This window comes from Eufriesea mexicana, unplaced genomic scaffold (assembly GCF_001483705.2).
Source record: "Eufriesea mexicana isolate 0111107269 unplaced genomic scaffold, ASM148370v2 scaffold925, whole genome shotgun sequence".
Taxonomy (NCBI): Eukaryota; Metazoa; Arthropoda; class Insecta; order Hymenoptera; family Apidae; genus Eufriesea; species Eufriesea mexicana.
The window spans coordinates 375,424-390,179 of NW_016909095.1; the positions used below are offsets into that span (position 1 = coordinate 375,424).

Here is a 14,756-nt window from a genome sequence, read left to right on the forward strand (position 1 = left end):
AGAAATTCATTACTTCTCTATAATTTTCAAATGCTGGTAATATAATATCCTTACATTCTACATTAGAATTTCAATTTGTGCTTATGAATTTATCGTACTGCTAACATACGTTTCAAATTGAACGTATTAATTTATGTTATAGAAATATATACGTATGTATATGAATTTTCAGTAATTTCTTACGGAAACCAAATATTTGAAGCTTAAACGATTAACGATATAATTTGATACGTTATAGCAAAGAAAAGGTTTATTTTGGGTATAATCCATGACTTGATGTAACGCGAGTAATATTTTATGTTAACATTGTTGTACCAATATTTAACTTAGTTCGAGCGAGGTTACCAAAATGATAAAATAACTTCCATTCTGCATGTGCTGTTGCTTTTGGCATTAATGCTGTGATCTGTATCATCTAAATGAAAATTATGTACATATATTATATATTTGTTACAAAGAAGCTGTTCCTTTAATATTGGCTATTATACGTGCAATATATATACATATAATTTATTGGCTTCAAGCAATGATAATATGTATTTTATTTTTCTATAATACCTGTAACTTTTGATAACTGTTGATCTTCAAACAGTTTTAAGATAAAAGAGCCTATTATTATACCCAATATGAGATATAGAAATGACTATTTATTTTGGCAAACTTTAAGCACTACATGTAATTAGCGCCGAGTATGTAATTTATTCAAAGAGTTACTATTTACACTCTCGAATATCTGTGGAATAGTATATATATAATATATTGTAACAAGACGAAACACTAATCTCCTAAAACCTCGTCTGTTTAATCATCGATGGTAGGTCGAAAATTAAAACACGTCAACAGCATGAATTTATTGTTAGCCTTTCAATGCCTTCACAGCACTGCATCGTCGAATATATAAATTCGTTAAATTTTATAGAAAGGACACTATGAAAGGACAATCTGTGTACAAATAGGCTATTGTATAGTGATTTGTAGCATGATTGTATGTGTTGTGAGCTGTAGCATAGGTGCAATGAAAATATTGCAATTCATGTTCGAGATATGTTTCATATATATATATCGTTATCATTATTATTTTCGTTCTTCCATTAATTAAAAAAAGAAGGTGTAAAATACAAATAATAAATCGTGTATTATTATTTTACTAAATAAATTGTTTATTTTATAAAGAATTTCCATTTTCTTCCCTGTGCAACGAATTTTGTAAAAGGATAAAAGCAATGGAGTTTTTTTCAAGTAATAATAACATTTTTACAAAAATATATACGTTTATTCATATTGACATGTCTATTTACAAGTTTCATGTGTCACGTTCATAGTATATGGTATGAATATTTACATGAAGCTATTGTGATGTTATCTGAGACTTTAAAAATTTGCGATAATAAATACTACAGATAAAAATATTCAGTTAATTGCATATAATATAACGTTATTTCATAAGCCATTCAAAACAATTCTATTGCATTTTTATCAAAACAAAAATTATAATCTCTTATCTTGTAAAAGTTTTATTTAATTAAATTATTGGAATTGATCTAATAATTTTATTTTACACGAAATTTGTACTAGTATAACAAGGCTATCGTACTTTTTGTATTCCAAAAAAAAAGAGGAAGAAAACAATTTGATCTCTCTTTTTTTGTTCGAAGATATCCTTTACCCTTGAAATAGAGTAAAAATTAATATTAAAATATACATCATTCATATTGCTTATGTACAAACTGTGCATCTTTCTCAATTATGAAGAGAAAATTTTAAAAAATTGTTCTCAATTAAAGAACAATTCACGACGTTAAGTAAATTAACATTCTAAATTTTCGAAAGTGTCATGATCATATAGTTCGAATACAAAACAGCCATGAATTATACAATAGAACAATAACGAGGAATAATTATTATTAAAGTATATCACCTGCTCCACTTTTTACGTCTATGTAATATCGGAGGTCTTTAATCTTCGGGGATGCTTGTGTCTACATATTTATAAAATCTCGCCATTATAGCGAAAATTATTATATCGACGAACATCAATCCCGCAAACAAAATATATTCGAAGATCTAAACAACAATAAAAAGAAAATATTATCTCTGAGTTTATACAAAATTTTGATAGATATCAAATCTAAATAATGTAACTTTTCAAAAAGTTTAATGTTATGGATGTTAAATAATGCATGACTCGTAGTTGTCATGCCGTAAACGCGATTGAGCAATCATGGCTACCGTTCATTCGGCCTTGGATTATTGTAAAAGTCTAGTCTGGACGTATGTATATATTAAAGACTTTTACACAGAGAGAGTTAAATACTTGAAAATGAAATTTTCTTCACTTGTACTTACCTGCCGATTAAAGAACGATACTTCCGCAACTATAACTACGATGAGATTACCAAAAGCGACTGTCAGCAACCAAGAGGCTTGTAAAAGAGACTTCATACTGCTAGGTGCTTGTGTGAATGCAAATTCTAAGCCGGTCACGGAGAACATTACTTCACCCATCGTGATAATAACATATTGTGGAAGCAACCATAACATATGCATCGAATTTGGTTCAGTTACAGTTATGACGTTAACAGCTTCCTTATCTTCAATAATAGATCCAACTATTGTATATACTCCACCGAGTTTAAAAGGTACATTTTTTTTTATTAATGCATTATTTAACAAAATATCGTAATCGTTGGGCTTAACTGTAGCTAGTGGATTAAATTCGATACTACTATTTATTTTGAGATCAAGGGCAACTTTATCATCCTTCACCAATTTCAAAGAAATGGGTATCTCCGACCATTGTACAGATATAAGATTCCGTAATAAAGGATCACCTGTTAATGATTTATCTACCGAATCATTATATTGAACAATGATACCGTTCGGTACAATGGCAGAAGAAATTGCAATGCCTTCCGATAGAGTGATAGTTCCTAAAAATATATTTATCTGCAAAGTCTTATAAATAAAAATCATATAAAAAGAACTGCACAGTCTACTGAATTGTTTCCGAAATTTTACATTGATAAAAATAATGTAAAATAATTCCTGACATACCGTTATCAGTTTCTGGTATATTCATGATACCGGCATTTTTGCATTTCGTAAAGTTTGCTGAATAATTTAATTCTAATGTACCATTTGTTTTGATATACTGGTCTACCCACATATCCAAATTGTTGATAACGAAAGCCGGTTTCTCATCTAATTGTATTTGTACAGGACAATCCATAGTATTGAAAATGCGTAATTGTGTGAAGCCATTCGACGGTAAAACCGGATATGTTTTCTGAAGAATGAAACGAAAATATACAACGTGTATCAAAATATTTGTTGCGAAATTATTTTAGGGTTACTAAAGTCTTATTTCATTTCGTATGCTGTAATCGTGCTTTATACATTGTAATTTACTCACGTACCTCGAGATTTAATTCAACGAGAGCCGCTGCCACGAACGAGAAAGAGGCTAAAAATCCACCGATAGTGAATACTCTTAATGGGGTTCGAAGACCAATCTTCCCCATAAGAGGGTAAAGACAAGTCTCGAACAGAGGTATAAAAGCAAGCACCAATAAAGGATTAAGCACTTGCATCTGATCTGGTTGAAGCAGAAAACTTCCAATTTGGCCATCCATTTTGGTTGCTTGAATCGTCCATCGAGAGCCTTGCTGATCGAAAAGTGCCCAAAAGATCGGTATCGGAAGAAATAGTATCATCACCTGTAGAGCTCCCCTAATGTCGTTTATCAATGATTTATCATACTTATCGTCTGCATACTCGAGCCAATACTCCCTTTTCTCATTCTTCGTCGTTATCTTCTTGTAAATAGCATGCTGAAATTTCAAAAATATCTCACAATATAATTTAATTCGTCAATTTTAAATACAGAAATTATCGAACTTACGCAGATGCATTTAGAAACATTTAACACGACATTTCCTGTAGGCTTGGCTATCTTGTACAAGGGTTTCCCAAGGACGAATATCACTGAAAGGAAGAACAGAAATAATGAAATTATCTTATCGATTGAGGAATGTAAAAATTGTCAAGCATGGTTTCTTCCTTATGGAACTCACCGATAGATAAAGCCATAAGAATGGCAGGTATGACGAATGCCAAAGAATAACAGCTGCTTTGCCCGAAGCACTCGACATCGGAACGAAGCACGGGAGTGAGGAAGCTCGAGATCAGTGATCCAGAGTTGATGGAAAAGTAAAACAAGGAGAAGAATGTGGACAAGTATCGTTCCTGTTGCGGCAAGATGAATTGGTCACCGCCAAATGCAGTCACGCAAGGTTTTATACCACCTGTGCCAATGGCTATAAGGAATAGACCAACCAATGAAAATTCTCTGCAAAATTACACGTTTACAAAACAAGATTAAACGTCACTCGATATTTTAGCACTAAATTTATAATTTAAACTCCAATAAATCCACTCTACATCGCTTATTTGCAAGATGAAGCTATATTCTTCACGCTAAAGTGATCTACTATAAGATCCCCTATAAACTAGAACCAACAGCTGAATTATGAGAAAACAATATCGACATAAAATTCAGCCGTTTGAGACAATTAATTATAAAGTTTGAAAGCAAAAAAAAAAGGAGAAGAAATTTTAAACTGACCTGGCTGGTATTCCCAATGGAGGCGCCGCACTTAAGGCTAACAGAAGTTGTCCTATGGCGTATACAATACTTAGGTAGAAGATGGTGCGGAATTTTCCCAAAAAGGAATCAGCCAATATCGCTCCAATTAAAGGAAAAAAGTACACGAACATCGTGAATGTATGGTATATGACAGTAGCCATATCTAAGCTGTATAATAATTGATTCCTTAGATAAAGCGTCAGGACAGCTAGATAAACAGATTTAAAATTACGTAGTATTTATGAAACAACGAGGATCGGCAGAGTACATTCCGAATTAAAATATCAGATACGTACGTTAAATGTTAACAATATAATTACCAGGATCTTATCATTTCGCAATTTCATATATGACAAGATATCGGAGTTAGATGAAAAAGATAAAGAATAATAGAGATAAATTTGTATAATACGTACTACGCATCCCATAGTAGGAGAACCTCTCGCAGAATTCATTACTAATGATGAAAAATACCGACTTGGGATACTTCAGCTTCTGCAAAATTTTGAAAATACATAAGATAGCGACATAAAGATTATTTCGTGCAATACAAGATAGAAAAGGAACGCGAAAAAATGCCAACACTGATCACGTAATTCGATTAACTTCGTGGTCATTATTGTCGATCAAGAGGAATTGTTTTTTGTTCTCTGTTGTAACCGAGATGTGAAGGCCACACACGGTTCATACAATTATTTACGCTACTGGCGCCGTTCAATTTAAAAGCTACAATTCAATTGCCATATTTCTATTATTCAATTTTTATTTTTATTCATTTATCTATGTAATATATTATATTAGCAAGAAAGTTCTTGGCTTAGATTATTTCGTCAAACATATATCTCACTTACACGTATGTATATGCAATTGAGTAAAATTTCAATTTCGATTAAAAAATATTACAAATGTTAAGGTCAAATATTTAAAAAAATTTATTTTCGCTCACTTATTCCAGTTTAAGATAATTAGAATCGATAACAAGTTAATGATTTTTTAAATGCATTGTAACTTTGAATAAGTTACAATGGACGACCCGTTCTTCGCTTACATTTCTCGTCATTGTTCTTTTTTTGTAGAACGTTATGCAACTCGATAAGGTATTTTGTTGAACCTAAAACTATATATATTGTTTTTAATTAATTAGTAAAAAAAAAAATAAAAGATTATTACAATTTATGAATATGAATTTCACACGAATTATTTAGCGAATTTAATCACACATTAAGAAGAAATTATGTTTCATGCTTATGCGTTATACGAGATAACATTTTCGAAAATTATTAAAAATTTAAGTTATCCAGCAAATATTGATGGATCGACTTTAAATTTTGAAATACAAATCGCCTGAAACGCGCGCGATATAGTAAATGCCGTATCGTGAATTCACATACCGTGAAATAACTGACAATTTTTATTATCTTACATAGATATTTCAACAGACATAACTTCGTTTTGTGTCGGAAACTAGGTAATGAATAAAAAAGAATTGTAGAAAAATATATAAATTTTCTTACGTCAGTCTCATATAATTCTAATTAAATTCTACATACTTTTTCTACGTGTAAAATATAGAATGTATATTTTAATGTAATTGGCGCATTGTTTTTACTAAAGAATATACGTGTTTCGTTAAAAAGTGTTCATATTATCTTGTAGGAAAAGCATTACCAGATTTTAAAAGGAAAATTGAACAGACACCTGATTGCCTAAAAAAGCGAAAGGCAAAAAGTAAAGATAACTACAGTTAAGTTAGTGAGAGTGTAACGTATTCCACAATCGATATGTTGATTCATCGAAACGATAAATATTTTTATCACACTGTTTCAGACAGATCAAATTTTCATTAGTCAGTGTCCGATTTGTAAATACGTATTGTATTTTTTTACACGAAATTTGCTGACGTGTTGTCCTATAAAAATTACGAAAATCCTGTTAAGATTCCTACCTCTGAGTCCGCTTCATTTTTCACACCCATTATGACTGTTAGTTGTTCACATTAATCGTGTGAGTTATGATTACGATTAAAATTCGAATGAAGTACTCAAAGAAATTTCACACGGGAAATGTGTACCGATGAAATTTGTTGCATGCTAATGACGAATTCTTCAAAACTGTATTAGTGGAAACACTTTTTCTCTGCAAGAAACGATAAAAAAATATATTGGAGACGCAAATCGCAGCGCGCAGTTACTGATCGATTGTGATAGCTAGATCGATACTTCCGATCAGGAGCGATGTTCAACGCGGTTGGTAGTTGAAGCTGCACTGTTGAATTTCTCGCGTGCCTACAATATGTATTACGATTAAGTCTGACGGTGGCATTGACGAACATTACCAAGTAGTGGTACGTCTCACCTACTTCGAACAATGTGAAAGTCCCCTCTCGAAACACAGCTAACATCTTAAAGTACATCTTAACGATATCTCGTACAAATAACATCTGTGATGAAGTGTTATACAAGACCATTTGTTCCTGTACAGTTTTTATAACGCAACAGGATTTATCATATGAGGTATATTAGGAAGCATAAATAGCATAGTTCTGCTGTATGCGAGTAATAATCAAATATGATATGAATTAATTAGAAAGGTTTCTTGATCAACTAAGATATTTATCGAAGTTTTATGTTTTGATAAGATACAAATTTCATTACTAAATAATATTGTATTATCTTTAATTTAATCTACCGTTACATTATTCATATCGCGTGTTATTTCTTTATTCGAAATATTTAGATACAGGTTAGAATTTGAAGTGCACTTTGTAACGTATACTATACCTTTAGATTTATAAAAACCAAAAGAGGATTTAAAAGATAATCTATGTGTTTAACCTGTGTTCAATCATTAAGATTATTTTTTGTGATATCTCAGATAAAAAGTGATATTAAATTTTTGTTTTATATCACATGATAACGAATTTCATAGGAATTTATAGAAAAAAAGAAAAGATACTTAAGATCAAGAAACTTTGACGTACAAGAGTTTGGATGTAAGAAAAGTGAAATCTGTTCTTGATTTTTGCTTTAAAGTGCCATGACATTATTTCACGAAACTGGTGCATTTTGCAGAGGCGTAACTTAAGGTATGTTTGTTCGCCAATGCGTTTATTTCAAAATTATCGTCCTTGTTGTTACTACTATCGTATTAAACTTCCTTTTCCAAATGAAACATTAATAAATAACGATAATGTATGATTTCGCCATAGGGGAAAAATTCTTCAGATCTCTTTGCATACGTACAAAGTTCAGTTTACGTGGTGAAAGTATTCGATGTAAGCCAATTGTGCGTATTTTACGACAAAATTATTTTTATCTCGAAACTTTCATTGGTTAAATGATTTTGAACATTATCGATAAAATGAGACACGAACATATTCACGCAGGATGTCCGAATAGGTTTACTGGTTAATGAAATTCGTTCCAACCTTACATTTCCGTTTCGATTCTTATGCAAGTATAATTACGTTGCAGGTGAAAATGAAATAATAATAATTAATTGACAAGGTGCACATAATTTAAATATAACCTATTGGTTACTTAAGATTTCATACGTTCCGTCGTGACTTGAAAAATAACTAAATTTAGAAGAAAATAAAATCTTTTACCATATGGCGGAAAAAACTGCGCAATAATAGTTAAATTATATTTAATTGGTGATTATATATAGATACTGCTGACTAACAGTAACTTTATTATCAAGTGTTTAACTTTTATGATTCATATTGCAATTAATAATATTAATTCCCAATAATTCCCAACATTCATTAATCTGTCATGTTATAGTACTATATGAGAAAAAATACCTTTATCATCAACGAATCATTTATCAATATCGATAAGTAAAAATCTTTAATATTTACCTCATGTTTCTTTTCTGTATTACTCTCATTGTCCGGATGATCTGAAAACACATATAGTGGAAAAAGAGGTTGATAATGTGCGTATGACACAATTATTAGTTTATCGTACTATCCCGAATCTTGAAAAGATATAACCATTTATATGCCATTTCAATGACATCCATTTATTTTATTCGACGTTATTTCATTTAAAAAAAATTACGCCATTGTTTTTTTCATTTTTTTTTCTTTTTATTTAGTAATTTGAATAATCTTGTGGAACAGGTTATAGGAATGACGTAATTCCTTTTAAGGTTAGTTGTTTTACGAAGGTTGTCTTTCGCGCGTATAAAACGATGTTCTATTGGTCTAGAAAATCGAACCTTTTAACACATTGGTATAACAATCTTGCATATAAATAGATTTTATACTTTATGGGACATCGAATTCATTTAAACAAAAAAAAGAACTGTCTTCAAATAAGACCGGTCATCCATGTGTAACATTTCAAGTCCCCATATTTGTAATCTAATGGGACTAAAGCTTTAAGTAATATTAGAGTGGTGCAAGGGACTCTAGTTAAAAATAATCTGTTATGTCAGCTATTAATATTTAAGAGGCGCTATATTAATTTATTGTTCTCGAATTAGGTCATGGAACAATCAAACATTCAAATTAAATAAAAATTTTAATCGAAGATGAGTTGCCTCGCTGAACATCACGTTTCAGCTTATCAATGGACACTGTTCAATAATTTTGGGTAAAATATTATAATTTAGTAAGAGTAATTCAAAATTTAATTCTGTTTATTAAATTATTAAAACCTACTGTACGGTATATGAAGAAAATAAAATTTTTTTTGCTAAAATCTTACGAAATTTTACACGTCATTTATGTTCTATATCTATGTAATATAATCAAAGATATTAAAATCAATGTTCAATCAAGCAGCATACTTGTATTATCAACATTCAAGTACTTGTGATATATTTTCTTATACACCATTGAAAAACTGTAAAAATTTTCAAAAATTTTCTAAAGTTAATTTTGAAAATATCCAAAAATTAAATGGTTTGAAATTTGTGTTGAATAAAAATATCACACTAAAAATTATTCCGCAATAAATATATAGCACTTTATAATAATATGATAATTTTTGACTCTAAGAATAAACTCTTTCTAAATGTCTAGATTGATTGAATTTAATAATTTATGGAGATGTTAAAGATAAAAGACCAGACTTTTAAAATATGAATCAAATGTATACCTTGTATTTCATTAATAGAAGGTTTCCTCACGCTCATCTTCGCTTTGTAATTTCTTAAACCTGTTCTTACGATGTTATGCCCAGTACTGATATTCCCATTGTATTATCTCTTTACGACTATCTGGTCTTATCAATCAAAACATTCAAACCAACAATTAATTCTGGGGTCGTTTATCACATTCGATAGAATCGAAATTGTTTAAGAGATAGATAAACTTTATAGATTCCTCTACGTTCTCCATAAATACTTGAATGGGAATAATAAGATACAAAATGTATAGACAATTCATCCTTTTTCTTTTTAATCACAAACATTAAATCGAAGATTTTAATAAATTATAAGTAAATCGCTGCAAACATTAAAATGATTACAAACATAGTAAACATAATAAGAATAATACGATTACAAGTACGCGGCGGAGAAATAGCAATTTTGAAGTGCAAATTTATTATACGTATTAAGTATTCGTTATATCTTCTCTCTTCCGGTCGTACATTAATAGATTTTATCAAAAATATCTTACTCGCAGATCAGCGTGATATTACCTTTTTATAAGCATCTTCAAAAAAGCAATGAAATTATGTACATCACGTTCATAAGATGTAATGCAATGCAACTAAATAAAATTCAGAAATAAATATTTTTTTTTACAGAACTTAATATTTTTCATTTTTTATTACATTTATAATTACAGTTTTTTAGTAATAACAGTGGGTAATAATATATAAGAAAATTCGGAATTGATATTTGTTTGAAGTATTATTACGTTTTTATAATCTATTAATGTTGCATACGATTTTGTAAGATTTAATATATCGATAATCATAGATCGTTCTTCTGTAAAGCTTCACGATGAATTTGTATGATAAACATACACCGATACTTGAAATTTACCGCAATGGAAACAATGTTAAATGTGTGACTGTGTGCAAGAGTCAACCCAACTCTATGGTGATTTATAATAATGGATAATCGTATATTGTGAAACCATCGAATTTCAATCGTATACTTAGAACTGCGATATGCGCTGATATAATTGCGCTAAGTGACTATTGTCACGTTGTGTGCTACTCGTGGAAAGTAACGGTATACTTCTGGAGCTTTCACGTTGAACGCCATCGAATTTGTGATTCTGGATCCACACAGTTTTACAGGAGAGGCTCGTCGCCGCATACGAGGACGAGTTACTGTACTTAGTTCACATTATGGGGTTCGATGTGAACCGCTTTCAGGGCGAAGTTGATGAGGAACTTGTTTGCCCGATATGTTCTGGAGTTCTAGAAGATCCTGTCCAGGTATTATTTCTGTTTCGTTCGTTTACGATCGAATGCTTCCAATAAACCAGTTTTGTGCGTTTACGTAAAACTAACCTAACTTTTCTACCGTCTTTCTTTCATCGTTTTTATGATTATTCTGTTTTCCATTAATTATTAAGTATTGCCAGATTCATGCCGGTGTTTCTTTTCATACATCACATTGCCTAAAGTAATTTAGTGTATAAAAAGTATTAATTAAAATTTAGTATTGATATCATAGTGTCAATCATTTGAATTTTTACAACTTCCGTTCTGTCAAAAGCCAAATTGTTTGTAATTATTATACTTTTGATCTTTCTTTTTGTCTACAAATAAAATTAAAGCGAATAATTATTTTTTGTAAATTGTACTAGAATTTTATTTTGTATTTATTATATATTTTTGTATATAGTACTAAGTTTTGTATAATGTGTAGTTTGGCTTAAAGACTGGTAGGTGAGCAATATGTTGCAGGCACCTGTATGTGAACATGCCTTTTGTCGTACATGCATTAATGAATGGATAATTAGACAACCTACCTGTCCATTGGATCGTACACCAATTACATCTGCTCAGCTTAGAGCAGTACCAAGAATTCTTCGAAATCTATTGGCCCGCCTTTGTATTAGTTGTGATAACATTATGTATGGTTGTCAAGTAATAGTCAAGCTTGACAGTTTAGTGTCACATTTGGAGCAATGTGAATATAATCCCAAAAGACCAATGCTTTGTGAACAAGGATGTAGTCTTATTATTCCCAAAAATGAGTTGAAAGATCATAATTGTGTAAGGGAACTCAGAAATATTATACATTCGCAACAACAGAAACTTGCTGATATGAAACGTGAATTAGGTGAACAACAACTTCAAATAAATGAACACAAAAGGGAAATACATCTTCTAAAAGACTTTATGAGAGCATTAAGAGTTTCAAATCCTGCTATGCGTGCTATAGCTGATCAAATGGAAAGAGACGAAGTTGTAAGATGGTCTGCTACCCTTCCTAGAGCAAGAGTAACAAGGTGGGGAGGAATGATCTCCACCCCTGATGAATTGTTACAGGTACTGTAATTTAAAAATAAGTACTAATTATTATTAATTAATTCTAGCAAATAATAGAACATGACATTGTAGACAATGATAAAGAGAACTTTATCGGAATATAATTGTCCACCTCATGTAATTGATGAATTAATGGAAAATTGTCATGAAAGGAAATGGCCTCCAGGCTTGAAATCCCTTGAAACCAGACAGAGTTCTAGAAGACAATATGACAATTATGTTTGTAAAAGAATCCCTGGTAAACAAGCAGTGTTAGTTCTTCATTGTGATAATACACACATGCCAGAGGACATGATGGTTGAACCTGGACTAGTGATGATTTTTGCACATGGCATAGAATAAAATTTTATACCGATATACTGTGCATGCCAAGATATTTTGATGTCCATCTATTCTGTTGTTTGTTATATTCACCGTGACTAACCTTCAAGGTGCATGGAATATTTTTATACTTATGTGGAGATACTGGGATATTCGCATAATTTATCTTGCAATTAGTGCAGAATATCTTTCCAAAAGTATTGAAAGGAACAAACGACATGCCTTTTGTGATAAACAATTGTACAGACGCAATTGCCACATACAAAAATCTAATTGAATGTCTGGATCATTACACTGTGATATACTATTTCATTGAGAAAGTTCCTGAAATTGCATGATAAATAGTAAGCCATTTTTAGTCCTTTTGAGTAATTCCATGTACATTTTCATAAATTCAGTTGTTTGTTTGGCATCTGACAGATCCAACTATTTGTCAACCATTTCAGGAAATTTTTTACATATATAGAAGTCTGTAAGTGTTTTATTATAATGCTTTAGACAAGTAAGAAACAAAAAATATAGAAATTATCAATATGGTAATTGCTACTATTAAGATCTGAATGTGTTCTAAAAGATAAGTATCAAATGTCAGAATGAAGAATAATCTCTTCTTTTCTCAACGTTATTTATATGATTTTAATAAAACATCTCAAAGTGCGTACGACAAAATAAACATGCTATACAACGATCGTTTGAATAAATTAATATACTCTGAGCGAACACGGTCGTATATATCGTTTACAGTTTATAAGATAAGAATGCTATTTTCACAGAATAATTCGCAAATAATAATTTAAACTAAGAATGTATGATAATTAAATTAATAATTTCAAATTTTTTCAGTATCGTTTTCTCTTGAATTCGATTTTGCAAGAAGTATTTCTTGAGAAAAATAACCACTGATTAGTATATAGAGAACATTTGGTATTTTTAAATAAATATGTAATAACGTTTTAGTTTTTGTCTTTGCACAAATACAAAATAAGTTAGCTTCTCAAATTGCGTTATCTATCATCGAATATAAGATCTTCGCGTAACGCAGCTTCTTATCTCAATGCTCTGATATATGAGGAAATATTACATATTCTATTTTGGACATTTAACGTGTTAATCATGAGTTATGTTTACTTATAATTCTTTTTACCTTTATTTACACAACACATTTTTCAATAGCTTAAAAGCCTTACAATTTTACTACATTGAGTACTAAATAATGAGTATATCTCTTAAAAATCTTTTAATAAAAATTTTCATTTTACATCGGATTTGTTTTTACTTTTTATATATTTTATAACTAAATCCCGATAGCGAGAAAAGAACATAAAAAGTAATACAAATTTTTTTCAACTTAAAATAAGTGTAAGAAGGTTAAAAGTTTTGTAGTACATTAGGTTTTTTAGCACTCAATGCATTAAATGTTGAAAATTATTTTTGCCCGGAGCTTTCCTCAACGTGTGTACTCAGAGATTGTAAACAATTTTATATACAGGTTAATAGTTGTTATAACTATAATAAATTTGATTTTATCTATCGTAAGTCATTTGATATAATATAGCTTACTTTATTCTAATATATTCGCGTATGCTAATGCTACAGAAGTTTCAGGTTCCACTATAGGTGTGTCACCAAGAAGAATGCAATAAAATTAAATGACAAATTAAAAGGAGTACTGCATTCCCGCTATATTTGAATAATTTATAATTAAAAAAATGCATGCTGCGAATATTTTTAATTATATTACTTTATTTATTTAGCATCTTAATTTTTCTAAATGTTTCTATGTTTACAAAAAAGTCACAATTTTTTGGTGATATGAACTTATGACTTTTATTATGGTATAATATACTTTTCTTTGGTTGCGCATTACAATACATTCGGAATAATTATCATTAACATTTCGGTTTTACTTCAAAATCTTGTAATTCGCCTAATATGAAATGTAGTAAAATAGCTTATTCGAGTTATTAAATAACCATTGATGGATGCGTAATAGAGTATACGTTGTTCTATCTTCCACTATAAGTGGAGAAAACGACGTTCAGTCTTTTGTGCTTTCGAACGAGGTTATATACTTATCGAAAAATTTTTCTTGTACACTATTTCTCGAAAATTTGTATTAAAAGGCACGTTAAGATCGTTCAACAGTTTTCTCAAAATTTTAATACATCGATGGTTAAAAGCCTTGAGTTGTGGCACTTGATATAATTTAAATTTATTTTCGAGTAATTAGATACTTAATATAATAAAATAAACACTTTCATTAAAAAATGAACAGGTAACGTTGTATCTCTGAATCATTCTTTTTTTAATTGAGAAACATGCAA

General features: G+C 30.2%; 2 protein-coding genes across 5 annotated transcripts; one reads left to right on the forward strand and one right to left on the reverse strand.

Annotated features, from left to right (window-relative positions):
- Window positions 1-1,869: 1,869 nt before the first annotated feature.
- On the reverse strand, window positions 1,870-9,826 carry LOC108547272 (solute carrier family 15 member 1). 2 transcript variants are annotated; one of them, XM_017899716.1, is made up of 10 exons: window positions 9,754-9,826; window positions 8,508-8,548; window positions 5,062-5,140; window positions 4,625-4,853; window positions 4,074-4,348; window positions 3,902-3,984; window positions 3,417-3,830; window positions 3,055-3,286; window positions 2,347-2,930; window positions 1,870-2,064 (listed from the first exon to the last, which is right to left on the reverse strand). In XM_017899716.1, the coding sequence occupies exons 1-10, from the start codon at window positions 9,788-9,790 to the stop codon at window positions 1,957-1,959; spliced, it is 2,082 nt and encodes a 693-aa protein (XP_017755205.1). In that variant the 5' UTR covers window positions 9,791-9,826; the 3' UTR covers window positions 1,870-1,956. The 2 variants fall into 2 exon arrangements, with proteins under 2 accessions (XP_017755205.1, XP_017755206.1); XM_017899717.1 differs by lacking the exons at window positions 8,508-8,548; window positions 9,754-9,826 and adding exons at window positions 6,591-6,781; window positions 6,865-6,906.
- elgi (E3 ubiquitin-protein ligase NRDP1 elgi) lies at window positions 7,100-12,702 on the forward strand. 3 transcript variants are annotated; one of them, XM_017899718.1, is made up of 4 exons: window positions 7,100-7,158; window positions 10,600-11,049; window positions 11,506-12,111; window positions 12,184-12,702. In XM_017899718.1, exons 2-4 carry the CDS (start codon window positions 10,960-10,962, stop codon window positions 12,451-12,453), a joined length of 966 nt encoding a protein of 321 aa, XP_017755207.1. In that variant the 5' UTR covers window positions 7,100-7,158; window positions 10,600-10,959; the 3' UTR covers window positions 12,454-12,702. The 3 variants fall into 3 exon arrangements, with proteins under 3 accessions (XP_017755207.1, XP_017755208.1, XP_017755209.1); XM_017899719.1 differs by having other exon boundaries at window positions 11,524-12,111; XM_017899720.1 differs by lacking the exon at window positions 7,100-7,158 and having other exon boundaries at window positions 10,998-11,049; window positions 11,486-12,111.
- Window positions 12,703-14,756: the final 2,054 nt, after the last annotated feature.

Coding starts and splice junctions, on each gene's coding strand:
- LOC108547272 (XM_017899716.1), bottom strand. CDS start 9,790: ATGAGCGTGAGGAAACCTTCTATTAATGAAATACAAG. Junction 3,287..3,416: donor TCGTTGAATTAAATCTCGAG/GTACGTGAGTAA, acceptor TTCATTCTTCAG/AAAACATATCCGGTTTTACC. Junction 2,065..2,346: donor TATCGTTCTTTAATCGGCAG/GTAAGTACAAGT, acceptor ATTGTTGTTTAG/ATCTTCGAATATATTTTGTT.
- elgi (XM_017899718.1), top strand. CDS start 10,960: ATGGGGTTCGATGTGAACCGCTTTCAGGGCGAAGTTGATGAGGAACTT. Junction 11,050..11,505: donor TTCTAGAAGATCCTGTCCAG/GTATTATTTCTG, acceptor AAAGACTGGTAG/GTGAGCAATATGTTGCAGGC. Junction 12,112..12,183: donor CCCCTGATGAATTGTTACAG/GTACTGTAATTT, acceptor ATGACATTGTAG/ACAATGATAAAGAGAACTTT.